A 15,920-nucleotide genomic window follows, 5' to 3' on the forward strand; every position below is an offset into this window, starting at 1 on the left:
GACTGAGTTCAAATTCCCAACACCCATATGAAAGCTGGGCATGGTTTCATAGGGACCTGTTGAGGGCAGAGGTGTGAGAACTTCTGGGGCTTACTGCAAACCAGACTAGCTCCAGGTTCAACAAGAGACTCTGTCTCAAGGGAACAAGGTAAAGAATGACAGAGCAGAATTTCGATGTCTTCCTTTGTCCTCCATGAACACACACAGTGCGAATACCTGTGTATCTACACCCATGCACATACAGCTCATGTGCATATATACAATATGGATGGAAGGCCTGGGAAGGACTTGTGCTAGGGGAGACAATGGGACAGCTAGGCTTCCTAGAACACACATGTCTAGTTAAAGACAAAGAAGATGGATGAAAGATGAGGCAGAGTAAAGAATAAGCCATTACAAGACCTGAGTGAACATGTGCACTTTCCAGGACTATCTGCTTTTACATACACATCAGGGACTCACCCACATAAATAGGTTGACTCCACTCGCCCCAGCTCCCAGATACTCTGCAAGATGAGCTCACAGCTGCTCTTACTTGAATGGAATATGTAGAAACCTCATCAATTTTTGAGATGAATTTGTTGGTGGCCAGTTTTTCCATCTAAATGGGAAAAATTAACATTATAATAGTGCCTAGCCATATTATTTATGTGGAAAACCAGCTTGAGGAGTCATGTGTACATAATGTGACTCATTGTTTAGCAAGTAATCTAAAAATCAACAGGGCATAGTCATGAGTTTATTCTACACTGTTCCAGTGTGAGGTCTCAGCAGTTACCCTGAGGGAGAAAGTGATCTTGTAACTAACATATATAAAATGGTCAGCTGAAGGGCTACGTGAAGCTGTGTAGACAAAATAATGTGTCATATGGAAAAATTGGAGTCACCTTTAACAGCATACATAATCTCTGTTACCTTGTCCTTCCACATTGGTAAGTCATAGTATTAAATAGCATGTAGTTTGTGCCTGTTCAGCCCTGTCCAATGACCACAGCCTGTGTCGGCTCTCTGCTCTATTGCCTGGGTGGTCTTATTAGCTAATATCCCTGTACTCACATGGCACCCCTCACATCCACCTTTCACACTGCTGCCAAGATGACATTTCTACCCTGTAAATGCTACTTTTCTCCATCCTGTAAGATTCTTTGACAATGCTCATTGTCCATGGCGGTAGTTTTAAAGTAGATGCTCTTTGGCTTTTAAAAAAAACCTCACGGTAGAGTTACAAATCTAGTGCTAGCCTTGTGTTGGGCCAGCTCACTCACTACCACTTGGCTGAAGGAAGCTTGCACTCTCTAGCCGCGGTGTTATTCCTTTTCCTCGCACACCCCTAGCAGACACAGTGTGGTTGTGGACTGGTACAGGTCAGGAAGTGCCATTTGCTGCTCTATGATAAGATCAGTGCAGACAGTGCAAGCAGTTTGGAAATGGAGAGCCGTTGGACATTGCTGTGACATCCAAGCCCATGATCAGTTGGCTTGCATTTTGCACATCTTTGGCTGTGTTTGTTTTGTTTTTCTAGTTGATCCTTTTTAATGTATTTTAAGAACTACTCTCTTTTCCTCAGTAGGCAAGTTTCTGTCTGATACCCCACCACCACCCCTAAGTTGCATTCACCTCCTTGTTGTGGAGGCCAGCAAGGCTATTTTCCTCTTCTCCCTTCTATACTCTGTTGATCTTCCCTATGGTGGGGAGCCTCTGATACATTTGCCAGAGCAGAACTCATTTGATATGTCCATTTACTTTTCACTTTATTTATTTTTATTGTATTGGTGTGTTGCCTGTATGTATGCCTGTGGAAGGGCACCAGGTCATCTGGAACTGGAATTACAGACAGTTGTAAACTGACACATGGGTGCTGGGATTTGAATCTGGGTCCACTGGAAGTGCAGTCAGTGCTTTTCTTAACCACCAAGCCATCTCTCCAGCCCCATGTTACGTTCTTGGCAGATCATTTGAAAGCAGTGTGCCCCATGATATGGCACATAATTTAAAATTAAGAAGACATAGTAATAAATTTATTTCAGACCAAAAAACAAAGGCCTTATTTCTCTTTATGCGTTACCCCAAGAAACTAATTGTAGATATTGGTTAAATTTAATTAGATGGTGTTTACTGTGTTCCTGTTAATTATTTTTACATTTATTTGTTTGTGTGTGTACATGCATACCACAGCATGGGTATGGGGCAAGAGAACAACTTGACGCTGTCTCTTCTCTCCATCCACCTTGTGGGCTCTAGGAATTCAATGCAGGAAAGCATGCTTAATGGCAAGGGCCTTTACCACTGAGCTATCTCACAGCTCCTCATTTATTTTATGTTCAACAATCATGACTTCTATATTTCTTCTTTAGCTTTTTGACTCTGAGATATTATTCATTTTCTTTTTCCAGGGGAGTGGCCTAATTACCAATAAAATGGGAACCATAATTATGCAACAGTTATTGTGGACAAGGTTTAAAACAACATAAGAAAACTCCATGGGTGTTAAGATATGCCCCCTGCACCATTGTCAAGCATGCAGGCCAGGAATGTTGAATAGCCATGCTGTTGTGCAACCTGACTACAACACATTTTCATCTTACATGTCTGGAGTTTCTGGTTGGGGATGTGTCTCATGTTCTGCATGCATGAGCCTCTCTATTCAATTTCCATCACCCAATGATCAAAAATTCACAATCTGAACATTAGGTTTCCATTAGACAATGGTTCCTCATTTTCCATTCCCCATTTCCTAGCAACCATTGTGCCATCTTCTATTTATATGTGTTTTACTACCTTGGTATCTCATGAAGGCAGAATAGTGTGCTATTTGTCCTTTGTGATCTGCTTATTTCACCTTGCTTGCTGTCCTGAGGTTCATTCATATCATAGCATGTATCAGAATTTCCTTTCGAAGACTGACTAATGTCCCTTTGTCTATATTAATATATACTGCATTTTGTTTTTATGCATATTCTGTAGGGCATTGGGTTTTTCTTGTTTGTTTTCAGGAATCTTGTTACGTAGTCCAGACTACACCCCTGGCATTCCTCCTATCTCAGCTTCCCCTCCTGGGTCCTGGATTCACAGATGTGTTCCACCAAACCTGGCTCTCTGTTCATCTGTTAATGGACATGGGGGGGTTGCTTTAGCTGCTTCAGCTTTTCACAGGTGGCTACTGTGAGTTATGCTGCTGTGAGCACATGTGTCCAAATATCTTTTTGAGACCCTTTTTTGAAATAATTTGCATGCATACCTAGAAGTAGAATTATAGGCTCTTGGGATAATTGTAACTTTTGGGAAACTTGCCTTTCCATTTTGCCCAGTAGTTGTATCATTTGTAGTTGTTGTAAAGCTCTTACAAATGGGTTTTACTTTATCCTTGGTATTATTTTCAACTCAAACTATGTCCTTTCAAAATAAAAGTACTGTAGGATTTATTTCTGTAATACCCTGGGCAGGTGTAAGTCAACATTGACTCTGTTGATATTTAAAAACACCAGAGCAGTCACTACTGAAACTTTTAAATCAGCAGCTCTCAATCTGTTGGTTGCAACCACTTTGGCAAACCTCTATATCCAAAAGTATTTCCATTAGGTTTCATAACAGTAGCAAAATTGCAGTTATTTGGTGGCAATGAAAATAACTTTTTGGTTGGAAGTCACCACAACATTAACTCTATTAAAGGATTACAGCATTAGGAAGGTTGAAACCCACTGTTTGAAATGCTCCACAGATAATGGTGTCTAATATGGAATGCTGGAATGATATTAAAAATTACCTGAAAGTAACCATTCTTTGTGTTGTAAATTTTCAATTCATAACTAAAGCAATGGACTGGAAAGGCAGAAACTGGTTTCTCCCATTGGATATAAAGGGAAGTTTCTTCAATTCCAACTGTGACATTCATTGGAGGATTCACTTGATCTAGGTCATAGAAGGAGAGATAGGTCAGTGGCAACTTTGTAAAACCAAGGATCAGGGCTGATAGCCCCAACTTACCATTTCTAAGATATGCTTTTTTTTTTTCAAGGTTTACCATTAGGTCTCAATCAACCAATCTCAAAGCCACAGGAAGTGAGTCGCTTCCCATGAGGTTCTTGGTATGGCTTGCTGAATGGATTTACACATATAAAGAACAGAAATCACTACTCCAAGTGGAAGTGGTTGATTGACACCTTTCCCCTGTCAGTTCGATGAAAAGTATACCCAGCATCCCTTTACCTTTCCAAGTTAGACTGTACTAATGGACAGAACATGGACCGAGGGCCTCATCTCCAGTTCTCAGCAGGGGCATAGCTCTGGGTAAATCACTTCTACTTTATGGCTTCAGAATTTTTTTTTTTTTTGCTAGTGTTGTTTTATCAGACAAAACAAGAAGCTTTGCATAAATAGAACAGATTGAGCTAAATATGTTTTTACAGGAGTAAAGTACTTCAATGCTAGCATCAGGACCTGAGTTTGGATTCCCAGAACCCATGTGAAAACAGTTGTAACCCCAGAGCTGGGGGGTGGTGGTTGGGTAGTAAAGATAGATGGATCCTAGGACCTTATTATCTAGCTAGCCAGCCAGTCTGGCAAAAATGGCAAGTTCCAGTCCAGTGAAAGTCTCTGCTCCCTACAAAATAAAGCAGAAAAGCAATTGAGGAAGATATTCTGATGTTTATCCCAGGCTTCTGAATGGACAAGCACACCTACAGAAATATGAATATAGTACATATACACATTTTTTTAAGTAAAAGAGGAAGAAAGGAATGGGGAAGGAAAAAGGAGGGTGGAGGAGAAAAGAGAACTGTGGGCATATTGTTTAAACGTCTAGAGATGAGTCCAAACTGCCACAAAGAACCAATGAGGATTGGGGGGTAGCTTTGAAAGAAGAAACAATGTTGGAAAACAAAAATGAGTATCTTTGGACTGTAGAAGGACCATACCTTGAGGGAAAGGCTCATAATTGTTCTGAGTACAATCTATTACCTGTGGACACACATTTCATGAAAGCAGCCAGAATAGATCAGCACTGCTATGACTTTTCCTGGTGCAATAAATTCTCAACTAGAGAGAACTCTACACTCAAAAAGATACTTTTGATATGTGATTTGGTCACAACTCGGAGGAGGGCACCCACAGGGAAGATACAAGTTAGAAAACTCATGAATAGAAGCCAAGAATGCCACTAAACATCTTCCCTTGCCCAGGATAGTCCCCTACATTACCAAGTCAACCAGCGAAACATTTATGTAAAGTTGGGATGCCTGTCAGTTATTTTTTTTTTTTCCATTGGTTTTATGGCTGTTTAATATTTGAAAGGACCCTTTCCAATGCCAAGATTGTGCTATTTGATTATTCTAATGCTGGGATAAGTCTGGCTTACCAATGGCATGTGGAGTGAACAACTGATCAAAGGGCTTGATTGCAGCATGCTTGCTTGAGCCATTAACATGCACTGCAAGCTGCTCAAACCCCTTGCTGTTGATAAATGTCCTGGGAAACCAGCATGCAGTATTTCTGTTCAGTGTATCTCTGCTGTATTCTTGACATTCTTCAGTCCAAACACCAAACCTAAATTGGAATACCCATGAGTTTTTATAAGGGAAGAGGAAATGTATAATTTGCATAAGTAAAAATAGATACTGACTGTTGGGAACCAGCAGTCTGCTGACTCCTCCCCCCGACAATGGGCAGGACGCTCATGGCCATGTCATCACTACATCAGGCTTTACCTGGCTGCTCAAGGTTTACCTGGCTGTGCAGGGGACTCAGTTGCACATGCACATGTGCCCCTTTTAAAGCAAGCACCCCACACACCCCCTCTCCCCTGCATTCAGTTGGCCACCAGCCACCCCCCTTTCCCTCCCCTCGCTCAATAAACTCCACGTGGGCACTGAGTCTCGTGTTTGTGTTTCATAGGCAATAGTTGTATCAAAAGAACAACACTGACCTATAGTACAGGAAATACTGTGTGTCCTCAGGGGCATTCTTGCCAACAAGCCAGGTGCAGCGAAGCGACACTTGGTACGGCCTTAAGTGGGTGTGACTGCTCAGGACAGTGTTTGTGATGCAAGTTAAATTAATAACCGAAGTTCCAGAAGACCCTAGGGGACCACAAATAATAAGAACAAAACATTGCCATGATGGCTTATGAAATTTGTGCTTTTGCTTGAGATACTATTGATTGTAAGTCACCACAAACATCCATTTATAGAAACTCATTTGCAAAGGGTGAATTTACTGGAGAAATGAAACTAGAACTATAAAGCCTCAGGTTTTGACATAAAGGAACTTTTCAGCTACTTAGATGAAGATATGGGGGTGTGTCACTGAGACGGATGTCTGAAAGTTCAAGTCTTGTGTCATGTGTCCAACAGCTTTAGCACTCTAGTGCTGTATTTGTCATTAGCTGACTGGGAGGCATCTCTCCACATAATGTCTAGTTTTTCTAGCTGTAAATGAGGTTAGGTCAGGGAATCTCTCCAGACTCTTCTTTCTTCTTGAGTCATATGAGCCATTCCTTGGTATCTGTGTCTCATGAATTACATGGTTTACTGCTCAGGAGATGCATTTTGGAAATATCCCAAGATCTTACCATTATATTAGAGATCAGTGTACCTTAGCTTGGCAGTGTCCCTAACATACTATGACTTAAAATCTGAGATTTCAAATGTTTGCTTGCAGTGGGCTTCCCCAAATTATGTTTGTGCTACCCCAAGCACTCTCTCAAACAAACTTGCTGTTGTTCCTCAAAGAAAGAAAAGTGTACTTGGGGCTAGGGTCAGGAAGAACAAAACTCCCGAAAAAGGAAACCGTAAATGATGGAAGGGTGTTATGAGCAGTTTTCCCTCCAGCCTGGCCCCACAGCCGTGTCAGCCCCCAAATAACACATAGAGACGATGTATTATATATAAAGTGGGTGGCCAGTTACTAATGTTTCTTATTGGCTAGATCTACCTTAAATATTAACCCATTTCTATTAATCTAAGTGTTTTCACGTGGACTTGGCTTACTGGAGAGAGGGTCTGGACTGTTTCTCCCTCAGGTCTCTACAACTTAAATCTCCTCTACTACATTTCCTAGAATCCTCCTTGTCTCCTAGTCCTGCCTATCTTGCCTTCCTATTTTCCAACAGTGCTTTATTCATTAATCAATAAGAGAAACATATTTACAGAATGACAAATCCCATCAGAAGGGGTTTTATTTTCATAAAGCAGCTATAGATTAACTTTTATCACTGTCATGAAGTGTTTTTTAATGGACAGAGGAGAGAGCCTCCTAATGCCATATAGAAGTTGGAGACAGAAAACTGGTTAGTTTGCTATATATATGTATATATATACATATATATATACATATATATGTGTGTGTGTATGTGTATATGTGTATATGTATATGTATATGTGTGTGTTATATGACTTAGACACATATGTAACTATAAAATCATGTCTCTGTATCTATGTTGTTCCAGAACTTTCCCCCCCATACTAAAACCTTCAAATGTTCCAGTCTTTTATATGATGCCATCTTGCATATAATTTACACAGCCTCTGGTCTTGTTTAAATCCTTTCTAGCTAACTTGGATTAGTAAATACTTGTTAGACTGTGCTACTTAGAAAATAATGGCATGAAACAATCTGCTCATGAGCAGTATGAATGCTTCAAGAGGGCTCTTGATCCACATTTAGTTGAATCCATCAAAGTGGAGCCCATGGACACAGAACTTCCCCCCCTCACTCTCTGTGTGCATGCATGCATGTATACATGTGTCCACACACTAAACATCCACATAGTCTGTGTCACATCAAAATAAGTCAGCGCTTTCCCAGTTCCAACTCAAGAAATAATTCAGTATGAATTTTCACTTGGTTAGTGGCATAAATACAACTTGATTAGTGTGAACATGTGCCGGGGGTACTAGGGGAGTAATTAGAACTTTAGAAACTTAACACTGAAAGGAATATCACATAGAGGAAGCTCTGTTATTCAGTAGAGGTAAGATAATGGCTAAATGCAAAGTGCACAATGCCCCATATTTATGTTCATCTCTATTCCCCAAAGTACCTTCCTTACGTGGGGGCAAGTCTGTTGGTAACTCACTGGAAAATTATGAGTAAATGCAAGCATCTTGTGTTGTTACCAACACAGTTCAGGAGGTTTCTGTTTGATAAAGACTTTGTTCTGCAGCCCATGGTGTAGTTGGGAAGTGGAGAGCCCTTTCTGAGTTGAGGCCTCTGGGGAGGTCTTTGGGGAGACGTCTTTAAAGGGGATGATAGTTATACCCTTGCCTCCCTGACCATAGACCGCTACCACCTGCTTCTGGAGTGATATGCTGTGTTGTTACATGAACTAAAAATAGGCCTGACAGGTCATGGGTGGAAATCCCCACCCAAACCAGAAACGAAATAAGTCTATTATCTTACATATTTGTTATAGTAAAAAGAAAGCTGACTAACAACACAGGAGGCAGGATCTTCTTATCCAATGATGTGGATTGGAGAAAGACTTGCAAAATGTTCACAGATATGGAGTTAAGATGTATATGATTTAGGAAGTTGCGTATCCTAGGATCCAATGGCCTACCCCCTTTTTTCCCCTCTTGTATTTGTGTATTTCTGTGTTAAAATGTTCAATTAGAGCTATCTCTGTTTATGTATACCAGGAAGTCCAGCTTCCACAGGAAACCAGTGTAGATACAGGGGTGTGCTTGCAGAGGTGAAACAGGTGGACCTGGATTGCCTGAGAGCTGTGGTTAGAATGGGGGGTGCTAGGAAGGCGTTTGGAAGGTGTGGTGCTGGGCTAGAGAAAAGAGGTTTTCTTTCCCATTTTCAGAAGGGCAGAATATGAAATTTAGATGCCCCATGTCTCCTTTACCTGGTGAAGCTTTGAGTTCAGCAGAAACCCAATTGCTGGCCAGGAAAGAGTTGCTTCTCCATAAGATGCTCCTCACATTAGCTCCAAAGCCATTATGAAGGGGGGCCACATATTTGCTTTCAGTCTTCCTGGTATTATACTAAAATAAAACACTCTAGTCATAGCATATAGTAGAAAATAACATTAATCAAATAGGCCTTTTACTCCACTTTGAAAATGATAATAAGTAAAAATGAAGTAATTTTCTTAGAAAAGAGGCATTGTAATATTAATAGACTTTCTCAATGACACATGAATATATTCCTCTTTTCAGAACAAAAACCATATTGTAATTAAATCTCAAGTCCCCTTTGATTCTCATCTTTCATGCCAGTCTCCTCTCTAGGAGCACTTCTTGACAGAAAATTCTTTAAAATTTCATGTTTACTCCCAAATTCTTAATACAAAGCACATATCCTTTTCTTTCACCTTACTACAAATGTGTTACACAACAGATGTGTTAGCATATCTTCATTATAAATCTGAAAAATAACTCAAGACCTTAGGATATAAACATAGGTAGTGAATGACCTTGGCCTTCACCTTGGATTTTCTGACCCTATACTGTACCTTTCCTTTTTACCATTTTGATCACCACTTTCTTCTAGTTTTATTGACATTTTAGAAGATATATAAACAGTACTATCAAATGCATTACACTTTAAACGCTGGTAATTAGTCTTGGAAGATGGCTCAATTAATAAAATGACTGTTGTGTGAATACGACAACTTGAGTTTGGGTCCCCAAATACATGTAAAATTCAAGGCACATGACAGCATGCAGCTGTAACCCCAACTCTAGGGGTAGGGCAGAGGTAGGTGGATCCCTGATGCCTAGTCATATTGATAAGCTTGCAATTCAGTGAGAGATTTCTCTTAAAAACAAATGGTTTTGGAAAGGGATTACTCAAAGTGTCATACCTCTACATATACACCCACATGAACATAGACACAGACACACAGTCAAAAGTTCATAACACACACATGTGCATCCCCCCTCTCTGTCTCTCTCTCTCCCTTCCCCCCCCTCTCTCTCTCTCTCTCTCTCACACACACACACACACACAGACACACATACACATACACGAGGGAGACAGAGAGAGACAGGGGGGATTTTCCTTGAGATAAAGACTTCTATGCTACTGTTTAATTTTGAATAATATGCATGAGTCCTATTCACTTTACAAATCTTACTAGTAACACAAGAAGATTTTTAGTAATTGGCTGTACTTTATCAAGAATTTCACTTCATGAAGAAAAATGCAGTTTAAAAAAGAATATTCACTCTTAGTAGTGATTGTCATCAGAGCCAGAACTTACTTCATCTTTTTGTGGAACATTTATTTTCACATGATACTGTAGATCAACATTCCTTTGCTCTTGGTCAGGATTTGGGTCCCAGTGTAAAAGAACTTGAGCTAATCCGGTGGCTTTAATGGTAAAATTGACAGGTGGTAGAAGTAAAACTAAGGATTCAAAAAAAAAAAAAAAATGATACAATGTTCAATTGTCCATAAAGACCACTTTTTATATATGGTGCTGGGGGTGAAACTCGGGGCCAGTGAGTGTGAGACAGGTATTTTATCACTGAGCTACATTCCCAGTCTTTAAAATATTTTAATTATTTTATTAAATAACATACTGATTTGCTGTGGCTTATTAGAATATATGATACAGAAGTAATTTGGCAAAAGTTTCTTTAAAATTATTGCTAGTTCATTATCCAGTTATTACCTGTAACTGTAACATGGTTTTATTGAGTATGAATAATCTACCATATTGTTACTCATTAAAGCTGTAGTTTTCATAATAAGCCCCACAACCAGTGAATGGGATATGATAACAATTTCTGGAGTTGAAATTCCCTTTCTTTCATTTTCACAGTAGTATGGAAGATAAATAGAGCACACCAGAGGAGCTGGGGGGGGGCATATATTGGACCTGAAACAGTTGTCTCATGGACGTCTAGTTTCTGCTGCATAAAAGTACCTTCTTATTTGTAAGATCAATGATTCACAATGTAAAGTGTATTTATTTCTCATTATGAGCCATAGACTAAAGTATTTGAATAGAAAAAAGGATTTGCCTTCAAAATAAAATATTTCACTTCATTAAGGACTCAGTATTTATTGTAGAAATGCTATAAAACACAACGAGCAATAAGAAGAAAGTAAAAAAAAATAAATTCACATCTTATTTTGTTATGTTTTTCTGGGCGTATGTTTAAACAATGTCTTAAAATTTTTCACCCAAACAAGGGAAGCACTATACATTGTGAAACACATAATTTTAAATTTATTCATTTACTAAATTATCAGTGTTTTCCATTGACCTTTACAAGCCCTTCATGACCCTGCACCTGTGTCTGACATGCAAGAGTTTCCAGGACTGTCGATGTAGGTCACCTTTATTCCAGCAGTCACTGGCTACCATGGCTTTTCAAATCTAAATTATGTAGCTAAACCCCAAAGTTCATTGCTCCAGCTCCACTGTGTACAGTTGAGCAGCTTGGTGATTATGTAGACAGTGGCTATGTTCAGGGCAGTACCAAGATAGAATATGGCCTTTATAGAGAGTTCTAAACAGAGCTGGGCTGGTGCCATCAGACAGTTTTCCTCTCTTAACCTCCATCATCATACAAACCCTTAGATCAACAAGTTTCAGGGGAAAAAATGAAAAGAAAAATGGTAGAAGTTTGTTCTTGCTTCTTGTGAGGCCTTTCATGAAATTCCCAGTCGAGGTGAGGGTTCTAAATGTGGCCTCCAGAGGCTGCTTTCTTCCATGTTGCACATATATACTCTCAGAATTGAATTTCCTACTGAAGCATACGATTTACATTTCTGCCCACACCGCTTTCTTAACTCTCAAGAGTTTATACTGTTTTGTAACAATGTCCCAATTGAATATTTGTTTCAGAGAAAATCCCATTACCTTTTTTATAATATACTTTAACAAAAGCAAACATTATTAGATAGAAGGTCCTTACCCTTTCTGTCAGAAAGTAAGTCAGCTTGCAATATTGCCCAAGCCCCCACAAGAATTAGTAATGTAGGCAGCATGATGGTCAGATCCTATGGGAAACATGGAAGACAAATTCCAGATCATCAGATTGTCATTTCTAAGGAAAGCTGACAGCTACCTTTTAACATAAGATCAGGTCACTTAGCAACTGCTTATGATCTCTTTTGCATGCTGGGAATGCAAACATAAGGGGCTTTGCCCTAGGGTTGTAGAATGATGGTCTGTTTGGATAGAATGACACGCCAATCAATAATTAATTGAGAATAAATAATTGAGACATTGCCCACAGTGTGAAGTGTCTGGGGCACAATAGGTGTGAAGAGGCATCTGATTTGACTAACAGAAGGTGAATTAAAGTTCATAATACACACAAGGAGAGATTCCACTAGAATTTCACTGAGCACATGTGTAGAGCTAGAAGAAAAGAAAGAAAACAGGAGAGGATTGGTATTCAGGACATTAGAGCAGGTCTCAAGATCGAAAAAATTCTAAGCAATTCATAATAAACATAAACACTATCAGTTTCATTCATGTGTTTTTAAATTAGGGGCTCGGTGGTTGAGTTTTACCTAGGAAATCCTAGGTTCAACCCCACCACCCTTTCCCTTCAAGTCAATATGACAAGAAACTTACATTGATAACAATTTGTAATGTAAGAAACATAAACTTCCTTTTAAAGTCCAAGATAAATGTGTGGTATTTTGAGTTTGGGGGAAGATGATTTACTGTCTTAAGGACCCAAATGAGAACAGGACAGGAGAGGAAAAAGAACATGTTCACACACTTGGGAAAAGTGTAAGTATTTCTCCCTTCAGAAAACAACTTGGCAATGGGATGAATGGAGAGAAGAATGTTAGGCTGAGTGAATGAGGAGAAGCAGACAGTGTCAGCCCTTGAGTTCAAAGGGGGAATCAACAGCTTCTGTTGGGACCTGGAGATCAGAGATCTGGAGATTTTTCCCAGAGATCTACTGGAGCTCAACTCTAAGGATGAAAAGTATGTATGGCTTCCATCTGAGCTGTGCCTCCTCACTTAACAAAATAAGACATTATTTGTGTGTGTGTGTGTGTGTGTGTGTGTGTGTGTGTGTGGTGTGGTGTGGTGTGAACTTGGATCATACCTCAATCTTCAGGCCAAAAAAAAAAAAAAAAATTCTTTTGCAGCTTGATAGTAATTCAAATGACTTACAGGGCTAGGATGTAGCTCAGCTGAATAACCTTGCTTAGAATATGGAAGATCTTTGTTAGACAGCACTTTCCCAATAAATAATTTCTTATAAATTAGTAAGAAATTTTACTTAAAATTATCTAAATGGCTAGACGTTTTCAAAGCCTAATTCCAGTGCAGGCAAGACAGAGAACTTCATTAAATGGATACGTTCTAAAAACTAATACTTCATTATTTAATCACATCTTACAACATCTTACTTAATATATTGCTATTACTGCCCATGTTGGAGTAATAACACAAGAGCCATAAAGGGACAGCATATAGAAGTAATTCAATTCTTTCGTTCCTTCTTTTCTTTTCTTCCTCCCTCCCTTCATCCCTTCCTCCATTCCTCCTTCCTTCTTACCTTCCTTCCTTCTTCTCTTTCCTTTTCTTCCTTTCTTTTCTCTCTCTCTCTCTTTTTTTTTTTTTTTGTTCTCAAATAAACTTATCAGAGTTATGCCAGTTTTCACCAAAATAATCCTGTTTCTATTTCTGTGACACTCCCACCCCATATAAATGAATTTTTATACTGATCATGATCATGACAATGAAAACAGAAGCTGTAAAGGTCTTCTAAATTTTCAACAAGCCAGACTTTTCATGAGCAAAAGGGAAGCATTTCTAATGCACTAAGCCTAAAAAGCTCAGTTACAATGAATGTGCCTAGTAACAGCAAAGATAGAGGCTACTTCAAGTTATGAAAGCTCCGTCTTCAAATGTCAGCATTTCCTGACATGATGTCTAATTTGCCCTACCTTCACTGATTTTCATTAACAGGAATTCTAGGTCGGGGGGGGGGGTAACCCTCAAAATTAATACCCTGTAGTGACTTTTATAGACTGATAGAACAGGAAGTGTCTAAACACAGTGCTTGTAAAAATAACAAACATCTGTTTATCCTTTGCAATTAAATTGTTGAAGTAAATAATGACTCCGTTGAATATCTCAGTGGGGAGGTAATTGAATATTTTATATCAGTAAGCACTCTCTACTAGAATTTACCTTGTAGTCTGATTTTATAGCTGCTAAAAATAGGATTCTCTTTCAAGTTTGATCACTCAAACATTTTTTTACTAAGTTTTGGCCATTAATGGCACATGTTTTTTTGTATCTCCTAAGTTTTCTATGGAATAAGCAACATCTTTGAGAAAAAAAATCAGTTGTCCTATGAACAACACAAGGTGCTCAGATAGGCCACAGATATTTCAAAGTTAGGCAGATAAATTCCAGCAAAGGCTGGATATTAGTGGAGCTCCAACATTTGACTCTGTCTTTCCTGTGATTAGCAGACTCAGTTTCCCCAAACACTTGTATGCTTGGTCTCCGTGTGGCTGTTTAAAGCACATAAGCCCTTGGTAGGAACTGTCATCTTTGGTTAGGGATAAAAAAGATTCAAGCTCTTTGGTCTATACATTGAAAGTTACACTATTATCAACTGAGCTGTAAGTCATCATATTAAAATATAGTTAATGCAGTAGGTTTTTTTTTTTTTTTTTGTATAATCTCATGATGACAATATACCTACCAAATTTTTTTTCTTGGATATCAGCTAAAATGCAACCCAAAGCCATTACATTGTTAAATTAAGGTGCAAACTAAGAAGAATAAAATAAATCAAGATTGCCTATCTACAATTAGAAATACATGCTCTGTCTTTGAGGGTACTCAGAAAGAATTTCATCATGTGACAGTTCTGTGAGTAAACTTAAAACTCTGGAGTTCCCTCCTTGAAATTTAAAAGAAAACAGGCATACAGTCTCTCTCATGACAGATGTTTCTAGAAATTAAGTTAAATCTGGCTTTAGCCATTGATGATGGACTTCCCCATTGTTCCTGAGAATCAGTCAAATTCTCCTGAAGTTCAAAAATAAAATTTTCCCTTTCCATTTAATTTTTCTTCTGCCTGGAGGATTCATTTTATAACCAAAATTATGTTGGTAGCCCTATTTTTAGATCCTTTGTGGGTGACTTGTACTAACACCTAATTCCAAGTACAACCTGAGTAGCAGAAATTGAAAAGCCACTGGGTGGATTCATGCTCTTTTAGATTATTGCAAAGAAAAAATTTCTTTCTCTTTTTTAACCCTGTACAGCATAGTCAGCCATGAAATCCAATCTGGACTTGGGGGATGAATGCATAAAGGTTATGCTTAGCTAGGTGCATTGTGTTACCTCCACAGTGAAAAACTGGACATGCTCATAAAGAATATAAATGAGCAACAGGATGACACGTGCAACACTTTATGTTTCCCACTACTATACTTCCAAATTATTTTCTAAAATAGTCCTAAAATGTCACCCTCAGGTTCAAGTTGTGGTCACAAACAGAAAACATTCCATAAGTCCAGATGCAAATAGCTGCCACCCTAATATTCTCTATAGAGAAAGTGTTTGGTACAAATATCTCAATACTTAAATACATCGTGCCCATCTCATTTGGCACTAAGCGTTATTCACATAGACGCTTCCTCATTGGTGGACATACCTGTCTGTGGACGATCCCGTCAGTTCCACAGGTTCTCAACATTAGAAGCAGAGGACCACAGCTGTCGTGTCTGATTTCCCATCAGAGCCCCCAAACCTAGCACTCTATCAAGTGCAGCACACGTGCCTATTAGGTTTGGTCCTGTAAAGAATAGAGACAAGCCCTGATGGGTGAAGGCGGGTCTGTTCAGCATGAACAAAGGGACAGCTGAGATCGGCTGTGGGACTGTGTGGGGAACACCTAGCATGCCTGGCTCCGTGTGTGCCTTACTAAAAAATTCCCCACATTGCATTTTAAGTAATGTTAAACAAATGAGAC

General features: G+C 39.1%; 1 protein-coding gene across 1 annotated transcript in view; it reads right to left on the reverse strand.

Moving 5' to 3' along the window:
- The window catches only part of LOC127236086 (interleukin-5 receptor subunit alpha), a 33,006-nt gene extending 17,279 nt beyond the window's left edge, over window positions 1–15,727 (reverse strand). The window contains exons 1-8 of the mRNA XM_051203523.1: window positions 15,603–15,727; window positions 11,871–11,955; window positions 10,205–10,350; window positions 8,846–8,984; window positions 5,921–6,074; window positions 5,354–5,541; window positions 3,764–3,909; window positions 463–601 (exon numbers count right to left, since the gene is read on the reverse strand). Of these exons, the coding sequence (XP_051059480.1) occupies window positions 463–601; window positions 3,764–3,909; window positions 5,354–5,541; window positions 5,921–6,074; window positions 8,846–8,984; window positions 10,205–10,350; window positions 11,871–11,955; window positions 15,603–15,644 (1,039 nt within the window). The 5' untranslated portion in view covers window positions 15,645–15,727. The remainder of the gene's footprint in view (window positions 1–462; window positions 602–3,763; window positions 3,910–5,353; window positions 5,542–5,920; window positions 6,075–8,845; window positions 8,985–10,204; window positions 10,351–11,870; window positions 11,956–15,602) is intronic.
- Window positions 15,728–15,920: the final 193 nt, after the last annotated feature.

The sequence above is a fragment of the Phodopus roborovskii genome, unplaced genomic scaffold (assembly GCF_943737965.1).
Source record: "Phodopus roborovskii unplaced genomic scaffold, PHOROB, whole genome shotgun sequence".
Classification (NCBI taxonomy): domain Eukaryota; kingdom Metazoa; phylum Chordata; class Mammalia; order Rodentia; family Cricetidae; genus Phodopus; species Phodopus roborovskii.